The 24968-nt window shown below is 28.4% G+C and overlaps 1 protein-coding gene across 1 annotated transcript in view; it reads left to right on the top strand.

Moving 5' to 3' along the window:
* Positions 1 to 24731, top strand: part of LOC122501091 (zinc finger protein-like 1 homolog) — a 75236-nt gene extending 50505 nt beyond the window's left edge. Inside the window, exon 3 of the mRNA XM_043610356.1 lies at positions 23825 to 24731. Coding sequence (XP_043466291.1) covers positions 23825 to 24394 — 570 coding nt within the window. The 3' untranslated portion in view covers positions 24395 to 24731. The remainder of the gene's footprint in view (positions 1 to 23824) is intronic.
* Positions 24732 to 24968: the final 237 nt, after the last annotated feature.

The raw sequence follows: 24968 nt of genomic DNA, 5'->3' as shown, positions 1-24968 counted from the left end.
CCATTTGCAAAACAGTGGTCAGTGGTTTTGCTATTACTGCCAGGGTATAAGAAATCATAAGGGTGATGAATGCCGCAATGCCAAAACCAAACAAGGTAAGAAGTTCAAACCTAATGATTTCAATAAAAATAAATCAGACGCTAAAAACAGAAACAAAAATAAGAGCTGTAATTAAGAGGGGAAAAACAATTCTAAAAAGTACAATAAAGAGAAAAACTAAACGGACGGACCGTCGGCATCTAGAACCAAAAATCAGAAGCCTCAACAAAAGAAAAATAAAGAGCAGGAAAATAAACAAGGTAAGACTCGATTTGTACAAAGTTCAATAGAGTCAAAAGAGATTATTGACTTTATTGCTGATTCCGGTGCCACGGATCATATTGTTAATAAAAGCTTAATTTTAAGTGACTTTAAACAATGTGAAAAAGAGGTTATTAAGAGTGCAAATAAAAATGAATATGCAGATATTGTTATAGATGGAAAGGGAGATCTTTTGTTGCAAACAGATACGTTTAATAAAGAAATCTTTAAGTTAACAAATGTCATTGCAGCAAGAGATGTCTCTGAAAATTTACTATCTTTAAGGAGACTAACTATTTAGATGACAAGTCTCTTAAAGTTTTTGATAGAAATACAGAGAAAATGATTTTAGAAAGTACATACGAAAAACCAAATTGTGTAGTTCGTTTTAATGTAAAAAGAGTGAATTTGAAAATAAACAAAATTTAGAGTATAAAAGGTTTTCCTGTACAGCAAGAATGGTCACTAATCTTCAGCTTCCTGAACAATCACAAACAAACATTGGTAACAAAGAGTCCTCAAATTCGGAGGGAGAAAATAAAGAGTTTAGCAATGTTGGTTGTGCGATTGGGAGGGAGAATGAAGAAAAGCTTACAGATTCTGCAAAAATTAAAGAGTTAGAGTTAGATGATAAATTATTTAGAGATAGTAATACAAATTTCATTTCTAGAGAAACAATAAAAATAGATGATTTAGAGTCTTTGAACAATTTAGAAAAAAACTTTATTACAAGTCCTTTAGAGATAAAACCAATTAATTTTAAGAGATATGATGAGGCAATGATGTGGCATGTTAGGTTAGGTCACGCCTCATTAAACTATCTTAAGAAATTACAAAAAGTTCAAAAAGTATTAGAGAATGTAAAATTTGATGATTCTATTTTAAATTGTGAAATTTGTATTATGTCAAAGATGGAAAAATTGCCTTTTAAAGAGAGTAGGAAAAGAGCTATTCGACCCATGCAATTTATCTATACCGACAGTATGGGACTCATTAAACCTTTGTCTCATTCAAGTTTAAAAAGGTTTATCGTGGTTTTTGTCGATGATTTTTCTAGATTTGCTAAAGCATATTCTTTAAAGTCAAAAGACGAAACTGGAATTGCTTTAGAAAATTATCTAATGTCTGCACGAAACTTATTAGGTAAAAATGAAAAAGTGTGTTATATTAAATCTAATCAAGGCACCGAATTTACAGGGGGTAATTTTTTAGATGTAAGGGTAATGTCACATTGAGTGGACCGCCACTTTGAGTGGACCACCTGAGTTTTTAAGTTATCTGACAGCGGAAACGTGAAATAAATAAAACGAATAGCAGCACCGCACCTAGAAACAGTAAGAATTTATGTTCCGCGATAATAATACACGTTATTGTTTGATGTAACGCATTTTTAAGAACACAAACCAAAAAAGAAGTCGCTCTTACAATGAGTAAAGTGATTCGGAAGTGTAAAAGTAGTGTAAAATTTAAGTTTTAAAAGGTAACTTATTTTTTTCCTACTACTTTGGACATTGAAATTGATTGTCTTAGTTTAATTAAGTGATAATTTTGACTCAAAAAAAAAATTTTGGTGTCTGCAATAAAAAATTGCATGTCACCATGAGTGGACCACTGTTTATAACCATGACTGGACTGCCTGTTTTTTATATTTTTAATGTCAGTTTACCATTTTTATGGAAATAAATTGACAATAAATTGTTTTGAAACTGTTTTATGTTCTTTATTAATTTTTTTGTGATTTTGATGTGATATGTACCAAAATTATTGAAAATGGTTTCACTTGTAAACATTGCGACACAAACATGGTCTGAAGCTGCATAAGCATAAATTTTGTTTCAATATATCAGAAATATTAAATACATTAAAGAATTTAGAATAACTTTTACAATTTTTTAAGAGTGGTCCACTCAAGGTTACACTTTTTTCATTCCTTAAAAATGAGCTATTTTTTTAAAGTCAATTGTTTTTCCCAAATAAAAAAAATCAACGCTATTATGGTATAAACACTTATCTAGGGATCTAAACTAAAGCTTGGAATAGAAACCTCCGATTAATTTGCTGTCATAAAGAATTTTTTAGAAAAAAAGCTTAGGTGGTCCACTCAAGGTGACATTACCCTATTAATAAAGAGAAAATAGAAATTCAACCGTCACCACCGTATACTCCTGAACACAATGGAGTAGCCGAAAGATTTAATAAAACCATTCAAGGAAAAGTTCGAGCGTACATGCTTGATTCAGGTTTACCGAAAAGTATGTGGGAACTTGCTGTTGATGCTGCTGTGCATGCATACAATAGAACTCCCCACAAAAGTATAGAATTTGAAGTTCCTTTAGAGAAATTCACACCAAACTCAAGTTGCCACTTTGATCGAATTAAGAGATTTGGTTGCATTGCGTATGTAAAAGTACCAAAACCAGACTCAAAATTCAGTCAAAGAACAATAAAATGTGTGTTGGTGGGATATAAGAGCACTGCCTATTTACTGTGGCATCCAAGCACAGGAAAATTCCTTGAATCTCGACATGTGAGATTTAATGAAAAATTTGTGTATAAAGATGTTTATAAGAGAGATCTAACTAAGAGTAACATTGATTTAGACGATTCAAATGAAACAATTGAAGCAATTAAGTGGAATTGTTTAACAGAAACTAAAGAGAATAATCAAGAAGAAAAAGAGGAAAAGGCGATACGCAGGAAAAGAGGAAGACCAAAGAAAACATTAGATGAAAAGAGTAAACCTAAAGAGAAACTAATAAACGATGAAAATAGTTATTCAACAAGAAGTAAGAGCAAAAGAAAATTAGAAGATTTAGAAGAAATAAAATCAAAATAAAACATCGAATTTTTAAATAGAGAAGAAAAAGAAGATAAAGAGATAGAGATGATAAATTGTCTTATGGCATCACTAAATAAGGATCCAACAACTTATGATGAGGCAATGAAAACTAAAGAGAAAGAAAAGTGGGAGAAAGCAATAAACGAAGAAATTGAATCCTTAAATTCGAACGAAGTCTGGGATTTAGTAAATCGACCAAAAACAATGTTAGATGGAAAGAAAGCAAATATAATTGATTTTAGATGGATTTTTAAGAAGCAACTGCAAGCTGATGGAACAACACGTTTTAAAGCAAGGCTAGTTATTAGAGGTTTTAAAGACAGAAACATATATGATTTAAAAGACACTTACGCACCTGTCTCAAGATTACCAGTTGTAAGAGCACTGCTTTCAATTTTTAACAAGTATAATTTATTTGCTTGTCAATTAGATGTGAAGACAGCCTTTTTAAATGGTATTTTAGAGGAAGAGATTTATATGGAGATTCCAGATGGTTTACCATTTGATAAGAAGACAAAAGAGACCAAAGTGTGCAAATTGAAGAGATGCTTATATGGTCTAAAAATTAGCCCTACAAAATGGAACAGAAGATTTACAAAAGAGATGCAGAAACTCGGATTAGAGAATGATCTTCATGAACCCTGTTTATTTACTTGGAGAACAGATGGTAAATTAGCAGTGGTTCTGATCTATGTAGATGACATGCTTATTGCAAGCAATGATAAAGAGGTATTAGAGAAAATCAAGAAAAGCCTTAGTCAAGCTTTCGATTTAACAGATCTTGGAGAACTGAAGAATTTTCTAGGAATAACAATTAGAGAGAAATAAAGAGAAAAATGTTTTGCTTATTCATCTAGCAAACAATGTGGAAAGCATCCTAGAAAAATTCAACATGAAAGACTGCAAACCTCAAAGTACTCCCATGGTCACTAAACAAGTGAACAATAGGAACAAAAAGAGCAAATTAGAGGAAGACACTAAGAGCGAAACTCAAAACCAAGAAATCCAAAGAGTACCATACAGAGAAGCTATTGGAAGTTTAATGTACTTGTCGAATGCAACACGTCCCGACATTACCTTTGCCGTCAACTACCTGTCAAGAAAACAGGTAAATCCGAGTGAAGAGGACTGGACTGATGTTAAGAGAATCTTCCGATACTTAAGAGGGACTACACATGTAGGTTTAAAATTTAGAGGTAAAACTGAAGAGTTAGAAGCATTAACAGATGCAAGTTTTAGAGACTGTGACGATTCAACTTCTACTGGAGGTTATGTAATCAAATTGTTCGGAGACGCCATAGCGTGGAGAAGTCACAAACAGTCATATGTGACATTATCAACTTGTCAAGCAGAATATCTTGCCATGAGTGATGCATGCCAAGAGCTAATTTCTCTTGACAAATCAACTAGATACATCATCGGAAAAACGCTTTTTCCTGTGACAATTTGGTGTGATAATAGGTCAGCAGGTGACTGCACTAAGAAAGATGGTAGTCACAAGTTAAAGATGTTTGACGATAATTTAGAGGAAATTAATAAGAGTCTTGAATATAGAGAAGATAGAGGAAATAGAAAGCACATGGCCAATACCCATGGTGATTTTGTTAAACAATGTGTTGAAGAAGGAAGAGTAAAAGTAGAATGGATAGCAACTAAAGAGAATATAACAGATATCATGACAAAACCACTACCTTTAGAAGCACATAAATATTTAAGAGATAAAATGTTAGAAGATTAGAGGAATTCGATGTTAGAAAAATAAAGAGATTAGAAAGACAAAATTTAAGATTTTTATCATGAGTATGAATGTCATATTTGAGTTTAAATTGAAGTTAATTTGTAATCTTTTCTTTGTTCACAGACAAACGCAAACATTAAGAGTTGAAGTGCCAATGTAGAAGATGCTTAAGCTTAAATAAGAAGTAGCCACTTAAGATGTGATATGGCAACAATCAAGGATTTAGTTTATAACTTTAATTTTAACTTTTAAACAAGTATTAATATAACGAACGATACAAATTTTGTGATATGCATTTGTTGGTTTGTTACAGTGTAGTATTATCACTTCGGTATTGTAATATAAGACCAAAGACGTTTTTTACGTAAATTTTTTTTAAATGCTTATAACTCGGTCAAAAATTGATCAAATTGGACGTTTTTATAATGAAAAGTTTTGTTTTCACACGTAGTTTTTAATAAAAATATTTTTGAGATGCAAAAGCAAAATAATTTCCGATTTGGCCTGAAATATATATATATATGGGCAATTCCACGTGAGATTTAAGTCGACCTCTTAAAATCGGCCAAACATATTTTTTTTCTATTCTGTTTCGAAAAAAAAACAGATACGTTTTTTTTATTTATGTTTAATTGTCCAAATTTTCGAGTTATAAATTTTCGAAAATTTGGACTTTTAATTGTAGACCTATATTCAGTAACTTATAAGTCCGAAAATATTGAGTTTAGGAAAAAGTTGTCAAAGAATGAAAGTTTTAGTTTTCTTTCGACTTTTAAGAAATGTAAACAAAAAATTTTTTTAAAAATTTTTTATTGAAAAAAAATTTTTTTTTATAAACAAATTAATTTTTTTTAACTTTGGGCCGGATTTTTTTTTATTTTTTTTCTATTTTTTTGTACCTTATAATATAAAGAAGATTTTCCAAAATGTTTCGAAATGGGCCTGATGTGTTAAATGAGTTTTAAAATATTTTTAAAAATCATTTGCAAGCATCACAGTGGGATTTTTTTACAATTAACTTTCTAAAACTGCCTACAGCGTATAATTTTTAATATATTTGAGTGTTTTTTGTTTTAAATATAAGGGTCTACACTGTAAACAGTTTTAAAGAGTTAAATGTAAAAAAAATCCCACTGTGATGCTTGGAAGTAATTTTTAAAAATATTTTAAAACTCATTTAACACATCAGGCCCATTTCGGGACTTTTTGGAAAATTTTCTCTATATTATAAGGTACAAAAAAATAAAAAAATAATAAAAAAAAATCCGGCCCAAAGTTAAAAAAAAATAATTTGTTTATAAAAAATTCTTTTTTTTAATAAAAAACTTGAAAAAATTTTTTTTGTTTACATTTCTTAAAAGTCGAAAGAAAACTAAAACTTTCATTCTTTGACAACTTTTTCCTAAACTCAATATTTTCGGACTTATAAGTTACTGAATATAGGTCTACAATTAAAAGTCCAAATTTTCGAAAATTCATAACTCGAAAATTTGGACAATTAAACATAAATAAAAAAAACGTATCTGTTTTTTTTTCGAAACAGAATAGAAAAAAAATATTTTTGGCCGATTTTAAGAGGTCGACTTAAATCTCACGTGGAATTGCCCATATATATATATATATACTATGATAAATATTCTTTTTAAATCGACAAAAGGAGGGAATATGAAGTTTGAATAACTTTGTCGATACGTTCGATGTGTGAATCGATCGATCATGTATCGAAGTCGATACACACATGAACTACGCATTCAAATCTTTACGTCGTGTGTGCAAACACTGTTCACAGTATAGCTAACCGCGTTATTAAGACTTACTTTATATATAAATATATATAGTGCTTTAGAATTTTATTAAAGAGTTTGAGACAATAAATGATTAAGAGATTAATCGATCTGAATATATAAACTAAAGTGTTTTATTTAAACCATAACTCCAACAATTTTTAAATAAATTACAATTATTCATTACACCCCTTAGCCATTATGTCCCGTTCCCCCTATATACGTGATTTTTGTAAATATAAATGTATGATTAAAAACATGTAAATCCGGATACAGTGGATGTGATAGTTTAATTCTTATAAGAAAAACGTTAAATTTACTGAAGATTTAAAAATGAACAATTAGATAAATTTTCTGCATGATTTTTTAAGAGAACGTTCAAGCGTCTAAACTTTTGGAAGGGCCTTCCGGCAGGACGCGCCTCTCTGCACATTACGGCGTCTTGTCAGCAGTACGGCAACCATCCTTCAGAAAGGACGAAAGTTATTTTTGTAAAGAAATATTTAAATTTTATATAATATTAAAATATATTATTTTATACATAATTTATTAAATATATTAACAAATATTGTTATTATATGTTATTTTGAGCTTAAACAAGAAATTCAATTAGAGATTTTGAAAAAATCGCCATTTTTAATGCTATACAAATATTTGAATAACTTATAAAATAGTAAACGTTTTCTAATGCTTCTCTTATTATTTTAAAGGTCATTTTCAAAAGTATGAGAATTACTTCAGGTATTAAAGTGTATTCTTTGCTTAAAAAATTGTAAGCAAAGCAAAGGTAGGATACCCAAATTAGAACAAAATAATAAAAAATAGCACAGAATTTCAAAAAAAATTTTGAACTAAGAAAATAAAAATAATCCTCCAAAATTTACACGTCGTTTCGACAAGAAAAAATAAATCACCTCCACTGAGATGAGACAAAAAGTCAAAAATTCGAAAAAACTTTAAAAAAACTAAGTTTTTCAAAAGTTATAGTCGGAACAAAGTTTTTGTCTACGGACAGACGGACAGACAGGCTTACAGACAGACGTAATCGCCAAACCATGTTTTTTGAATTCAGGGAACCTCAAAACGCAAAGATTTCATACAATTAGCAAAAGTCAGTTTTCCACAATATCTAATATCTTCTCATGTGATGAGAATATTGTAAAAAACCATTTCCAACAACATAGGACCAAAAATTGAAATGTAAAAAAGGGTCAGACCAGCTCGACTGTGTTAATTTCATGAGATTTCATAAAATTAGCGTAAATCAATTTTCGACCAAAAATAATACTTTCTCATGTGATGAGAATGTAAAAATATTTTAAATTAAAAATAAAATTTTTTAGTCCTAGATAAACCGTTTGGCTATACCTGACCCAAAAACTTCAAAAATAAAAAATTCATAACTTTTTTGTTTTTTGTTGTAAAAAAAGTATCTAAAGGAAAAATTGTTTGTTTTTGCTCAAAATTTAAGGAAAAAATTAGAAAAAAATATTTTTTTAAAAATTGTAAAAAATCCAAAATTTTGATAATTTCAAAATTTCAAAAAAATTCATAACTTTTTTGTTTTTTGTTATACAAAAAAGTGTCTAAAGGAAAAGTTGTTTGTTTTTGTACAAATTTTAAGGAAAAAATTAGAAAAAAATATATTTTTGAAAATTGTAAAAAATACAAAATTTTGAAAATTTTAAAGTTTCGTATTTTTGTCGTTTTTTGACGAAATGAACTGTCCAACGAACTCAGGCTTCATTTTAATGGACTAAAAAAGCACCCCAAATTGCAAGTCGATTCATTAAAATTTATTCGAGTTATCGTCGAGACAAAATTTTCTACAGACAGACAGGCACTTCTCTAAAAACCATTTTTTTGGAATTAGGGGGTTATGAAACGTGAAGATTTATCAAAATTAGAAATTTCTCAAAATCACACAAAACCAAGACTTTCTCATTTTTGATGAGAATGTAAAAATGTCTCCAGTTGTGAGACACTCATTAAAAATTGCTAAAATTTAATAAGTTTGACATAAAACGTTAGGTTTAGTAGAAATAATTAAATATATTAATAATATATATTATTATATACTAAATAATAATATTTATTCGCCAAAATATGACTATTAAATAAACACAATTTAATAGCTTTAACAAGAGCGTTAAAATTGATTTCTTCGGAATCAATTGACTTTTTTCCACTTGACATGCCCAAAAATACTAGAAAAAAAATCAAAACAACATTTAAATAGTATGCCTGCAAAGTCGTATTTTTTATGCTGCCCAGATGGGTGTTGACACCGTCTCATAACTGGTGATATGCTGTGTCTCACACCCAGAAATTGGCGCTATTTTGAAAAAGGAAAATTAAATTATTTTCAACCGTAGATTGGAACAATGCAATATTGTATCACTTGGAAAAAAGTACTTTGCATTTATTGAAAAAACGCTTTTTAGTCTATTATTATCACACACAGTCTTGGTATTTAACAAAAACAGTTTATATATCCGCTTCGGCGTACACGAAAAAGTTGGCTCATATAAAAAGAAATGTTTTTATTTAAACCAATCGGCTTTTTAATATTGCATGTTAAAAAAAATTGACTGTCTCACAACTGGAGGTGTCTCACAACTGGAGACTCTCCCCTAGTGGTGCTGCACTCTACTGGCCAAGTTTGGCTGTGAGGATCCCCATTATTAAAATTCAAAATCCCACGAAGTTTTTGAAAAACGGCCTACCTTTTGCAAATTGTGATATTTCTGACGTAAAATGCCCCAACACTAGAGTAATGTAAACCATTCACAATGCAATAACTTTTATTACCTTCGGCATGTTTAAAACATCATATTGCACAAACAACTAAGACAAAATTGTTCAATTACCCCAAAGTAACCAATTTCTACTTCACACCCACTTAATTTAAAAATCTAGAAAAATTATATCTTAAAGTAGACACTTTTAGAGATATCGTTGTCACATTTCAAAAATGGTACCTCTGCAATAACCCTTTTAAAAAAATTTTTGTCGGGTTTTTTTGGTCAAAATTTTTAGAATTTTTTTTATAATTCATCTTATGATTGTACAAAAAAACATATTTTTGTCATTAAAATATGTTGAGTCGTTTTCGAGAAAAATCGATTTTTGATTTTGCTTTCCCCCTCCACAACTCCTGTAAAAATGCATTTTTTCAAAATATATTTGGTAGAAATTTTCATCTCATTAGTATCAACTTTTAGTAATAATTTAAACTTTTTTGTAGCAAAGGCAGATTTTCCATTCTTATTCCGCATACCCTCTATTAAAGCATGTGTCGACATTAATAATTTGTTGTAACTTTACTTATTTATTAACATTATTTATTTATAACCTGAAAATTTTTACAAGTTTAATTTTTTTACAGTTTAGGGAGTACTCTAGGTGTATCTTAAAATATTTTTTTGCCTATCGCATTTAATTATAGCAATTGGAGATAATTTTTTCTTAAAAAATGATACTTTTGTTAAACTTTAAAATAAAAAAATTATTATAAACAAATCAGAAATAATTAATAAATCATTAATTAAAAAGCCAAAGCTTTAGGTAAACTTATCTTAAGAAAGTTAAGAATTATGTGATGAAAGAGACGACTTGTTAAAAGGAAAATAATATTTATCGTTTTTCTCCTTATTGTTCTAAAATTTCTTAACCACTTCAGCGGCATATCGTTCCAATTGGCGTCGCGTGAGTAGGTGACAGAAGCGGCAAAAAATGCGAAAATGGCGTTCCTATTTAAACTTGATTTTTAAACTCTGTAAACAAATTAAGTTTACCAAACCAAATGTTTTTTATTTATTTGAGATTATGAATCTTAAATTGATTTTCAAAAATTCAAATAAGTGGATCCAATATTGTGAACTATTTTGGGTGAATATTGGAACGCCATTCGTAAAAAGTATTAAAAATTGGCTACATTAAAACCCTTATAAAACCATTTAACACCTCCAAAAAATAATTTTTTCTTGTCCTAATCATCTTCATTTATCTCAAATAATAAGAATATTTAATTTTGATAATAGTATTTAGAGGCCTTTTACGGTAAAAGATGTTCGTTTATTACAAAAATTGTATAAATTGCTACAAGTTTCGACTTTGATTAAGTCCTCATCAGGCAATTTTTAATAATAATAATAATTTTTAAAACGAACATAAACAAATCAAAAACACATCTTGTGTTTGATCACATTAATAATCATGTAATAAAAAGTTAAATTTTAAAAATTTCTTGAAAACCATGATGGTAAGAAAGTTCATGGTAAAAACCATCTTAATAAAAATCATGGTGAACGTTACGATGAACACCATGTGAGAAACATTCAAATTTTTAGGTTAAAACCTAAAAAGGTTAAAAAGGTTTAGGTTTTAGGTTTTTTTAGGTTAAACCTAAAAATTTGAATGTTTTTCACATGGTGTTCATCGTAACGTTCACCATGATTTTCATTAAGATGGTTTTTACCATGAACTTTCTTACCATCATGGTTTTCAAGAAATTTTTAAAATTTAACCTTTTATTATATGATTATTAATGTGATCAAACACAAGATGTGTTTTTGATTTGCTTATGTTCGTTTTAAGATTAAAAATTATTATTATTATTAAAAACTAGCTGTCGTACCCGTCTTCGACGGGTTTTAGTTTCAGCTAATACATTTGATAGGGGAAATAGCCAACCGGGAAATAGCCGCGAATTAAATTTTACTGGGAAAAACTAATAAATAATTAGTAACCATTAACTATTTCGTTAGGAAAATATTACTATTTATGCGTTTGTAGTACTGCAATTAATGTATTAAAAATTAATCCTAAATTTAATCCAGCTTTTGGAGTCAAAGTAGAGTCTTATTATTATAAATAATTGTGTCGCAATTAGACGCAATTTTGACTCGGGTCTGTTTACATAAATATTACATCAATAAAAATTAAAGTAAAAGGGTTAGATTTTCTCAAGTGGACTTTAAATTTTCAAAAGTTGAAATTTATCAGTGTAAATGTGCAAAAAGATAGTTCTATTAGAGTTACGAATAACCTGTAAATTTTATTAAAAAATATTCAATTGTTTTTTTTTTATAAACAATTGAAATTTTATGCATAACATTTTTAAAAAATGCATAACTTTGACAAAAATTGACGAAACTTGATGATTCTTTTTGCAAATTAACTATGAAATTACAAACTTTATAAAAATAATGTTTACTCCATCGAAGCTCTTAATTTGTTATAAAAAATAATTATTTATTATAAACCAATTAAAAATAAAACGTGTTCTGGATAACCATATTCAATTTTATAAATAAGAACTTTAAGAGAATTTATTAAGGATTGCATATCAAAAAGAAAAAATTGTTTCAAGCAAATATTTTATTAATTATGAATTTTTTCGTAAGCGCGCGCAAGCTCCGTGATGTGGGCTCCCGCGTCTGACGAATGTCGTGTGCCCCGCTTTGCACGCTTTAACTTGTTTATTTTGGAAGGTTTTCTTTCATAATTTTTTTCAAATTTGGTTTGTATGTTTTGATCTAAAATTCAATTGGAATACTTGTTTATAATAAAAATAGTAATACATTATTTTATTTATATTATTTATTTATAATTTCTATTTTAAGTTTATTCACTGAAAAAAAATATTCTTCTTTTGAGAGGAAAATTCCTCTTGAATCAAGAATATTACACTTAATGGAAGAGTATTTTGCTCTTAAGATAAGAGGATTATTTTTGAGCCATATTCAAGAGGAAAATATGCATTAAAAAAAAGGAATCCGCTTAAAACAAAACTATTTTTTTGTTTTTTAATTGTTTTCAGTTGAATATTTCTCGCTTCGAAAAAAACATGTTTTAACTGATTTTTCTTAATTCTATAATTTTATATATTTACTTGTAAACTTTCGTACCTATTAAAAATAAAAAGTAGTAATACAATATATTTTACTACTAAACAGACTACAATTTTTTATGAGGGTTTTAAGGCAATTTCCTCGGTAAGCATAATGTGGTAAAATTTTGTTCAAAATTACGTGAAAGTAAAAAAAAAATTTACTCAAACTGAACGAACTTTTAAAAAATTTATATTACAATATTATCTTTTTACAAATAAAATTTTACAAAATCCTCAAACTGAAAGGATTTTTAAAAAACTTATTTTATACTATATAAATTACAATATATTGCTTCCTCATAAAGGAAGCCTTATAGTGATGTCGATTTCCGAATTTTTTAGAACAAATTATTTTTACAAATTTTCAAGTGTAGTATACATAATTCGTCGAGAGGAACAAATGTCCGGGTGTATGTGTGTGTGTGTGTGTATGTCACCGATTCTTGTGGACAAATTTTCTCTTACACGTCTTGACGGATTTTGATAAAATTTTGTAGGTGTATTACGGTCACGAATACCAAAAATCAGACAAAAGAATTTTCAAAAATATCTAAAAAAAAATTTTTTTCAACAATTTTTTAATTTTTGAAAAAATTAATTTTTGGATTTTTTGAAATAACTTTTTTCTATATTAAAATTTTTATTAATTATTGTCAAAATTGCATTCCTGACATAAAAACGAATCGATTCATGTATATAAAGTATATATTTTATCAAAATTTATAGAATTAATAAATACTAGAACCAAAAGGGCGCGCGTCGCGCGCCCACTCCTGGTCCTTTACCACACAAAATAAAACCTTAATATAACCTTAACCCCTTAACTGTTTGAAGAAAATACAACATGATTGTCCCAAACTGCCCAGCGGAATCTGATACTTTTTCAAATAGTATAATATATTTAAATTATAACTAATTATTCAATTATTTTCTAAAATATCATTAATGACCCTTATAATTTCTTATAATATTGATATAAAGAAAAATATCTATCAATTTATATACAAATTATATTTATTTTGAGTGATAGTGAACACGACCCACGGGTGGGTCGGAAACAGTTATGGCCATACTTTTTCACGACCCACCCGTGGGTCGGAAACAGGCAACGGGTTAAATTAAATCTGAATTTAATAATAACATATGTTTATATTTTAAAAATTATTTTTCTGTTAATAAGATTGTTTAAAATTTTTTAATTTTTTTAATCTAAGTTTGACGAATTGAATTTTCTATAAAAAATTACACGTTAATGCCTATAAAAAATTCTCATTCTGGAGAAAATCACCTTTAAAATAAGCCTAACAAGTTGTAAATCCAGATGTTCATTACATGAACATTTTGCTTCCTCTTTACGATTAGCAAAAAAAATTAACGATAAAAAATAAAAAAAAATTAACGATAAATATATTTTATTTTTAAATCATTTTGAATACAATTTAACATTTATAAAATAAAGTTAATTCGTCTTAATAGAAAAAATAAAATTTTCTAATACAGTAATATGAATCTAAATAAACAAAAAAATTTTTAGTCAAAAAGTGAATTTTTCAACTTTAATTGTAATTAATTCTATAATTTTCAATAGAATATATACTTTATATACATCAATCGATTCGTCTTGATGCAAAGAATAAGATTTTTGATTTATTTTTCAATAAATAATAACATTCTATTGTACAGCAACATGATTTTTAAGAAAAAATGAATTTTTATTAAAAGTGCAAATTTTTTGTCTATAATTGGTTTTAATTCTATAAATTTAAGTAAAATATATACTTTATATATACCAATCGATCCGTCTTGGTGTAAAGAATAAGATTTTAGAAATAAATGAGTAAGATTTTCTTACACAGCAACATAATTTTGCGGAGAGAACTCATTTTTTGATAAAAATGCGATTTTTTCAGCTTTAATTGTGATTAACTCTATAAATTCTCATACAATTTATACTTCTTATATACCAATCAATTCGTCTTGATGCAAAGAATAAGATTTTATTATATATTAACTACAATAAACAACTTAAAAAACTTTTTTTGAAAAAAAAAATTTTTTAGAAAAAAGTCAAAAAAAAAATTTTTTTTGAAAAAAAAAATTTTTTGAGAATTTTTTAAAGTCTATCAATCCATTTCGAGATATTTTTATGATAAATATACCTGGTAAATTTTAGCCAAATTCGTTAAAACCTCTTCGAGTTATCGTGTTCACAAAAATCGGGATCCACACACACACACATGTGTGTGTGACATACATCCGGACAATTGTTCAGGGTCTTATATAACATAGTCCCATATAGAAGAAAATTTGTTAAAAGGATTTTTAAAAATTTTGTAAATTAAACGACTACAAAGCTTCCTCACGAGGAAGCAAAATCATTAAAATGCATTCAGTATTTTATAAGTCATTAAAATTTTTGTAACACATTGAAAATTATCATTTTTTAAAAATGTCTAAATAAAATATTGATCAAATGACTTGAAAAACTATGTACAAACTCCAAGAATTAATTTAAAAGAAGAAAAATCAGTAACCTTCTATATTATAGAAATTGTGTAGATTTTTCTGCCAAATTACAGGTGAAATTTTTATAAAATTTATACTTGGAGTTTTTCACATCAATACAGGGTAATTTAATTTTCCTAAAATATTGAGAACATTCTTGAATTTACAATTGTTTTAAAGAATTGTTAATAACAATTTTAAAATTTTATTTTTTTACAATAACTTTATTTTATCATTAAAGTATAGACTTGAAGCTTTAATTAAAAAAAATTACTTAATTATTACTTCCTCATAGAGGAAGTATTGTAATACCGAAATTTTTCGAGTTCGATTTTTTGATATATCTTTATGTTATTTGACCTCAGGAGTTGCGGACATAAAGTGAGAGTACTTTGTGAAAGATTAATAAAGTTTAACTAATTTTTTTTTGGATTTTTAATTTTCCAAAAAAAAGTTTTTTGCCCATAACTTTAAAAAACTGTTAGGACACCTATAAATGTTTTTCCATAATTTTGTAGAGTTTTTTAAACGCATCTTTTAAGTCCTAATTGAACATTTTTCGTCCATATTAACCGGAGATATTAAACTTTTAAGAATCATAAATTTTAGAAAAACATATTTTTTTGAAAATTTTGTTAAAAAATGTAGAAGTAATCTTAAAATTATCGTTACCAACTTGTAGAGCATTATAAAACGATTCGATTGACCTATTTTTGAACCTAATTCGATAATAAATTTCGAAATTATTGGTATTTTAAAAACCAAAAATTGTGAAAAATGACATTTTGTCAACTTTTTTGTTTGAAAATTTTTGTTTAACTATTAAACTATTATAACTATATTGTAGAGAATTTAAAAATATATTGACTGACCCAAGATTCAATCACTTTTACCATATTTATTAAAAGTTATTCCCGTGTGGAAAAATATTGTGGCAGTCTAGAGTCCAATGATTTCCCGATTAGCAATCATCAAGTCCGTCTAATTCTAGACGGTCCATCAAGTCCCGAATCAGCTTATTAGAAAAAATCTAAGTCAAATATGTCCGCCTAGTACGGTGTTATTAAGACCGTCTAGATTTGGTCTAGGATGTTATATGCGCATGCGTCGATGAATGCCCAGCTGTTAATTAACATGGCGCCTAATGGCGTCGCGTCGTTTGGCGTCGTTAGATCAGTCAGTGTGTGATGCATTTTGTTTGTGAATTATAGTATTTGTTGTGGTTTCTGTTTTACGTGAATAATAATGTGCTATGTTGTTGTTGTTTTCTGTATAATTTAATTTTAAATGTGCCCTGAAAAAAAATGATTTTGATGTGTTTCTATGTGTTTTGATTAGTCGGCTGAAGCTAGCAGTCGTACTCAGCATCAATGTTTAGGCGTCATCTACCAATATGCCTCTCCTTCAAATTTTGTAATACTTAATGATTTAAAAAACCATCGAGTATTGTTATTTGGGAATCAATATCCACTAAATAGTAAATTTAGTAAGTTTTTATTTATTAATTTCATTAATTAGTGGTTGACGCCTAAAGATTGGTGCTGAGTACGACTGCTAGTTTCATCCGGCTGTTTTGATTTGCAGTAAATTTTATTTTACAAAAAGACTACTATATCTCCAATGCCAAAGATTGGGAGAGACACAAAGCCTTACGCTTAAAGAAAGTTGAAGTGAAAAATACAGAAAGTTAATAGTATATTACGATACTAGGCCAGAAAGTTGGATTTCCTGGCCGGCGTGATATATAAGGCCGAGGCGAAGCCGAGGCTTTATATATCACGCTCGCTAGGGTATCCAAATTTCTGGCCGTGTGTCGTATACAATTTTTCTGTATCCCCAGCCGAAAGTACGTTAAATAATTATTGTTTGAATAATAAAATATCTCAATAAGTTGCCCGCCCGACTTTTGCAAAGTCGAGGCGAAGCCGAGACTTAGCTGGTCGGGGCGGGCATGAAAAAAAAATTATAAGTAAAAAATAATTGGAAGTAAAATTTAAAAAATAGTAAACAAGAAATTTTCTTTTACAAATATATATTTAATAATTAAAAAATAATAAAAGAAAATAAGAAATTTCATGCATTATTTTGATGACTGTCAGTTGTTTTCAAAACGTGAGCTCTGTAAGTAACGTGTCTGTGTGGTTGCTATGCTAACATGTACGTGTGTTGAAATTCTTGTAACCAATCAGAGCGCTCGTTGGGTCTGTCGAGCCGGCCACAAATGTCGATATTCCCGGAGCCAAATCAGACCGGGAAGACAGTACTTTCGGCAAAGGGATACAGAAAAATATTTTTTAATAATTTTATATAAAAAAAAGTCATTAAAATTATTTCAAATATAATTAAGTTTTATCATTCTAAGAATAGTTGTCATAACATATAATGAGAAATTTTGAATAGACGTAGATTAGAATTTACTAGCACTGCTGATCAGACCAGAAACGCTGGTCTATTCTAGACGATAGCGTGGAAGTTTCGTTTCAATTCTGAACAGCCGCTCGACAAGACCGTCTGCCCTGGGTCTAGAAAGACGTTAGACAGTCTATTAAGCGCTTGGTCAGCGCCCTAAAATTTTTCCACACGGGTTCATATATTTTCCTATTACTATTATCTCTATGAGGAAGCAAAGTATTCATGAAATGAGCGCACCAAAGTTATAAAAAAATATAAAACTTGTCAGCGGTTTCTTAATTTGTTTCAAAGTAATAATAACATGAAAATAAAATGATCTCAAACTTTAACACCAAATTACTTTAATAATAAAATTTTTTTTTGAAAAAGTTTCCCTTATTAGGAAAATTTTTTTTTCCTTATTGGGTCAAAACCCATTATATTAAAACATCAAAGATGATTTTGTTGGGATTAAATTATTCTCTAATTAATGATTTATTACCATTTATTAAAGCAATTTTAATTAATTGTACACTATCTGCAAAAATTATGTAAATGCTACATTTTAGTGCTATAAATATTGTTTTCATTCTGCAAAATGTATTAACCCATTAACGCCCACCAGGACGCAAAACGTACCAAGGTTTCATGACTCTTATTTTGTATGAAATAATTAGTTAAAAATTTTAGGAAGTACCATTTCCGACGTAGAATTTATCGCTTAAAATAGATTACATAAATAAATATAAATAAAATAATATATTACTAATTTTATTATAAACAAGTATTCCAATCGAATTTTAGTTCAAAACATACAAACCAAATTTGAAAAAAATTATGAAAGAAAACCTTCCAAAATAAACAAGTTAAAGCGTGCAAAGCGGGGCACACGACATTCGTCAGACGCGGGAGCCCACATCACGGAGCTTGCGCGCGCTTACAAAAAAATTCATAATTAATAAAATATTTGCTTGAAACAATTTTTTCTTTTTGATATGCAATCCTTAATAAATTCTCTTAAAGTTCTTATTTATAAAATTGAATATGGTTATCCAGAACACGTTTTATTTTTAATTTGTTTATAATAAATAATTATTTTTTATAACAAATTAAGAGCTTTGATGGAGTAAACATTATTTATATAAAGTTTGTAATTTCATAGTTAATTTGCAAAAAGAATCATCAAGTTTCGTCAATTTTTGTCAAAGTTATGCATTTTTTAAAAATGTTATGCATAAAATTTCAATTGTTTATAAAAAATAAACAATTGAATATTTTTTAATAAAATTTACAGGTTATTTGTAACTCTAATAGAACTATCTTTTTGCACATTTACAGTGATAAATTTCAACTTTTGAAAATTTAAGGTCCACTTGAGAAAATCTAACCCAAAAAGCAGTTTTTAATAACAAATTAATCTATAATAAAACTTTTTTTAATTTGGTAAGAAAATTCCCGGTTTTTCCTGGCTAAATTAAATTCCCGGCTATTTATCGGTTTCCCCGCGCAATTGCGGTAGATACTCTGTCAAATGTATTATATTAGAAACTAAAACTCGTCAAAGACTGGTACTGGTATATAACATATTTACTTAAAAAAGAGTATTTTTGTAGCCATCTGCAGATTTATTTATGGCTAAAACTTAAAATCAAGTAAATTTAAGTTTGTTTAAAAAAATAAACCGGATAAAATTTGAACAACGCCGGGAATTTTGTTAAACAAACATAGAGACCTAGCTTAACTTTTATCTTTACATTGTTCAAAACATCTTTAGAAGTTAAATCTAAAAGTAAAATAACGTAAATTTTTACCACCTAAGCTTATCCAGTAGCATAATAACTTTAATCGATAATAAATTTAAGGTATTTGTCGCGTAAATTCGTTTTCGACAGAATTTTTTTAAATTTCACATAATTATTCTTTGGATATTTATCTACAAAATAAGGCCTATTAAAATAAAATTGACCGTCTGTAAGTCTCGAAAAATGAAATCAAAGTTTCGATTTTTAACATGTACGGTATAGGAAAACCATATGAAAACCACAGATTTTTAATTTTTGCACTTATACTAATCGACAGATTTTTTAGAAAAACTAAAGTTTTATTTATTGAACCAAAATGAACTTTTATAAAAAAAATGAAAATTTTTTACCGTCTTGTTTAAAAGATATTTAACATCAAACTTGAAAAATTATTTTAACATTTACTGTAAATGACAGGTGAATTTGTAAACGTGGCAATAGCGCTTGTTAAATACTACAGCTTGTCTGCTACTTTTGGCGCGAAATTTTAAAGACGGCCATACGCCAAACTTGCGACGTTGCCACGATCGTTTTTCATGCGAGAGGTTATGAATATACTTTGAGAACATCTGTGTGTCAAACTGTACGTCCGCAAAAGTTTTTCGGAAACTCGCATTCATTAAATCGTTTCATAAGTACAGTCAACGGATACAAACTTTTGATAGTGACCAGTCGCGCGACAAATACCTTAATCGATTTTTTGATATCGAAAATATTTTTATACTTACATCTTAGTCATAGGATTTTTTGTGCAATATTATGCTAAAATGTGACTATAAATAACATGTCATACTTAGTTGTAGATAGTTTAAAAGCAGTCCATTAAAAAATATAAAATTTGGAAATTTGCAATTTTTTGAATTTTTTGAAATCGTTTTTATACTTACTTCTTAGTTATAAGGCAGTAGTTTTTGAAAAATAAGGCTAAAATTTGACTAAATAAAATGTAATACTCAATTATAGAGAGTTTAAAAGTAATTCATAAAAAAATAGAAAATTTGAAAAATTTTGATTTTTGAAAACATTTTTATACTTGCATCTTAGTTATAGGACATTATTTCTGGCAAAACTATTCTAAAATGAGACTAAATAAAATGTTATACTCAATTATAGAAAGTTTAAAAGCATTTAAAAAAAAATGTAAAATTTGAAAATTTTGGATTTTTTAATTATTTGAAAAAATTGAATATCTCCCGTTCTAATTAATATTTTTCAAATCTTTAAATTTATAAACCTTCCTTGGCCCAAGGTCTAACATTCTGTCAAATTTCGTTTTAAACGGTTCAGCCGTTTTTAAGTGATGCGCGAACAAAGATTCTGTAACATACATACACACATACATCCATACATACATACATACACGAAATTTTTTATTGGTATATTTGGAATCCTTGATACTCAAAACGAATAATTATGTATGAAATTTAATGTTCTGAGCAATGTACAGACAAAAGTCTGATTTTATATTTATAGATAGATATGTAGATAGATAGATTGCCTGATGAGGACTTAATCAAAGTCGAAACTTGTAGCAATTTATACAATTTTTGTAATAAACGAACATCTTTAACCGTAAAAGGCCTCTAAATACTATTATCAATATTATTAAAAAACGGTTCTTAAATAAATTTATTAATTAATATTTAATTTTGTCAAGTTTATCTTGACTACAGACTTTTAAAATGGAGTTCAAGTAGGAACGCCATTTTCGCACTTTTTGCCGCTTCTGCCACTTACTCATGGAACGCCATGCCGCCGAAGTGGTTGAAGCAGTATTTAAAAATTGTACTAAAGTTTGTTTTCTTATAAATAAATTTTATTTTTATTTAAACAATTTTTATAGTCTCTTAAAAGTCCCTTATTTTTAATTTCCAGTCCCCTATTTCCCCCTTTTTTCCTAAAATAGGGCAATGTGGAACCTGAAACTTAAGGAAAAAAATATTTAACGCAAACAGATGCTATATATCTATAACGGCCGTTTCCAGAATGGATAGACGCAAAGATGACGTGAAGCAAAACTAACGCGCGCGTTGGTTCTGACGCAAAGAACGTAGTGTTGCCAACTGCTAGCAGCCTGTATACTCATTCTTTTAAAAATTCGGTGTTTCGTGTAGATTAATTTAAAATTTGTTAAAAATAATTATTTAGTAGTAAATTCATTGCTCTTGCTACAAAACATTTACAAAATTTATAATTATTTAAATACTCTTTAAATCTGAATTAAGGAGCATTCAGACCTCTGCAGACTGCCTGCCTGCGCAGGCAGAAGATCGTTCACACCTCACTTTTCCCGTTGAAAAATGAGGGAAGATTTGAATTTTAATAGATATTTAAATCTTCCCTCATTTTTCAACGAGAAAAGTGAGGTGTGACCGATCTTCTGCCTGCGCAGGCAGGCAGCCTGCAGAGGTCTGAATGCTCCTTTAGTTAACAACACTACAATCCTTGCGTTAGAACCAACGCGCGCGCCAGCTTGCATCTATCCATTCTGAAAACACCTAAAGTTGCCTCTACATAGCGAAAAAAATAAGAAACGTGCGACGCGGAAAAAATACATGGAAATTTTTCGCGTCTGCGTCTCGCGTTTCTCACTTTTTTTTACGTGACGCGATCTGAAGAAAGGGACCTTAGAAGCAAATCACTTTAAGGTTATGTTAGTGTTAGTTTTTTGTTGATTAAAAGTTACTTTTTACTTATTGCAAATTAAAATCAGTATTTATTAAATATTTTAGTTGTAATAAAGACTTAAACATCAACGATTTACATTGACAGTTGACCCTTTTTTGTATTTTCATTTAAAAAATTTCAATCATAACCTATAATTTTTGCTTCTAAGGTCCATTTCTTCAGACCGCGTCACAGATACAGATTTAAGCTGTACGCGAGACGCAAACGCAGTGACTGAGATATTCAGTCTTAGCGCCAAGATAAATTATTTCGAAGCTATTACAAAAACTCTCGAACAAAGATTTTCCGTGCGAGAGTCTTCGATTAGTCGCTTCAAATATCAGCAACTAATTTTTTTCCTTCGTTATGTTACGATCCTAATTATTATAATTTCCCTAATGTTTCCCGATTTTATTTTAAAATTAATTAAAATAGGGACGGGGTAGTAAATAACAAGAAATTACTTTAGTTGAACAAATATATGTGTATTTTATGAAATAAGATAAAATTGATGAAAATAAGAGATGGACATAGGCTTTCTAATGTGAGTCTTAGAGTGGTTGATTGTTTACCTTGGGACAAAGGGTGATGCTAGACGTTCAGGTATAATGGCACTGGTCCTTTAATGGTTGACTAATTGGATGCAGTATTGTGTCTCGAGAAACAGGAACACTCTTTTCAAATGGCAAATTTGACTTCCAGATCGACTTTCCAAAATGCACTTTTGAAATATACGTAGAGTAAAGGACAACTACTGAAACTGGGTTTAGGGCACTGTGTCGTGAAGAACCACTTGTTATAGATAAAATTTTAAGACTGACTTGTGCAGAGCACCACTTCTCAATTTGAGACTTATAATATTGATGACTACATTTTCTTGACTGCTTTTCTAGACTGATTTCTTAGACTGATTTCTTAGACTGAACTGCTGTTGATGGTCTGGCTCTTCTTATACCCAAATTTCCCTGTGTATTTGAAGAAACTGTTCATTTTTCCATGTGTTTGAAGAATCGTTCCACTTTGCCATGCATTTGAAGAATCGTTCCATTTTGCCATGCATTTGAAGAATCGTTTCATTTTACCATGCATTTGAAAAACCCTTTGTTATAAGAACACTTGTGGTGACTCATCATTAGATCGCACGTGTACATTCTCTTATTACTCATATTATTTTATAATTTTGTTATTAATTGTTACAATTTGTTAATTAAAATTGTTTAATTTTGTTGTTAATTATAATTATTTAAATTTGTTATTATTTGTTATTACAATTTTGTTGTTGTTGATATTTGTTATATTTAACTATTTATTACATTTTGTTATTATTTGCTAATATTTATTATTACAATTTATTATTGTTTACGTTTATTATTACAAGTTATTATTGTTTATGTTTATTATTGTTTATTATTATTTCTTAAAGATTGTTGTTAAGATTGTTATATTTAACTTATGTATTACAATTATTGTTTATGTTTATTATTACAATTTATTATTGATTATTATTAATATTTATAGTTATTATTTATAATAATATGTAAATAACAATTTTGTTATTAACTTTTATTATGATTATTACTATTATTATTAATTATTATTAATATTATTAATTAACATGATTATTATTATTAATTATTAAGATTAATTATTATTCTACATATTATTATTGAAAATAGGTTACGGTGACGTAACAGTTATGATGTACTAATAATGTATAGCAATATTAAAATTTATAGTATTTATAAATAGAAAATTTAAATAAAGAAACAGATTGTTAACGACATAAAAATAAAAACTTTTACTCCAACTTTGTAGAGGCTTTCTTATTTCATTAACAATAATGTTAAAAGTTTCGCTATTTCTGAAAATATAGAGACATTAAGAAAAATTGTTTTTTTACAGTTGAGTGAAGACAGAGAACAGAAGCCAGTACAAGAACGTAAAATATCAGTTGGAAACTCAGCTTTTAAAAATCATTCATCCGTTGCGCCTCCTGTATCTCCTTCTACATCGTCGACAATAGCGACTTCTCGAACGAATAGCCTACTAAATTCAACAAATTCTCTTACTAATAACGTACATGTAAATAATCAGAAGGTAGGTCCACCTTACTCTGTGGTTAATATAGATGCGACTCTAACTAATCAAATTCCAAGAAAAATCTTCGAAGCATACGATGATCCAAAGGACGTATCTTTCGATCATGATGAAAATAAATATCAAAGAAAATCTGCAATTGAATGGTTCTTGCGATGGTGGAAATTGATATCAAGGTCTCCTGCACGTCGAAGAAACAGTCCTGGAAGTTTATACAGAAGGTACGTGTTATTAGCTGTTGGTGGATTCATCGCCTTCATTTTTGTCGTTATCCTTTTTTCCTGGCTCGGAAAAATGGCGACTGATGGTGATCCTTCTTTCAATGTCTTCGAAAACCGTCAAATCAATGTCGAGAATAATGATATTGAGAAATAAATTATTGTTGTACTGGTTGGATGTGAGCAATATGTAAATGTTAAATTGCTGTTTTTGTAACACGTTTCATAAACTTGTTAGTCAAGAATTATTTTTTATTCTACAAAGTTTATCGACTATATTAAAGATGCATGAAAAAGGAGTACATTAAAAGAGGTAATCACCTAAAATATTTTAATTTGCGAATCTATTCATAAAAGATTAATCATCCGGAATGATTATATCAGTAGAAGATGTGTTGGTCTACATTATATGTTTATTGTTGAGGGAGATTCAACAATAAAAATGCAATAATTAATCTATTAATGAATCTTTATTAAAACTAAAAAAAACTTGTGTGGACAATGTAAAACATAGTTTTAAAGAAGAATCATTTTGCAACAAGGATTTAATACATCGATTTAAATTTTGCAAACATTAGCCTGGCCATTTTTGTAAAATTATTTAATATCAATAAGTGCCGAGCTGAAAAAGTTTCCTTTTCATCTAAAAAAACAAATACAAAAATAATAAAGTGAATGTGTGAATAATTAATGGACCCAAAAACTGATTGAATGTGAAAAAAGAGATTTTA

Source organism: Leptopilina heterotoma, unplaced genomic scaffold (assembly GCF_015476425.1).
Source record: "Leptopilina heterotoma isolate Lh14 unplaced genomic scaffold, ASM1547642v1 Lhet_201, whole genome shotgun sequence".
NCBI classification, from domain to species: Eukaryota; Metazoa; Arthropoda; class Insecta; order Hymenoptera; family Figitidae; genus Leptopilina; species Leptopilina heterotoma.
This window is presented reverse-complemented; position numbering and strand designations above follow the sequence as displayed.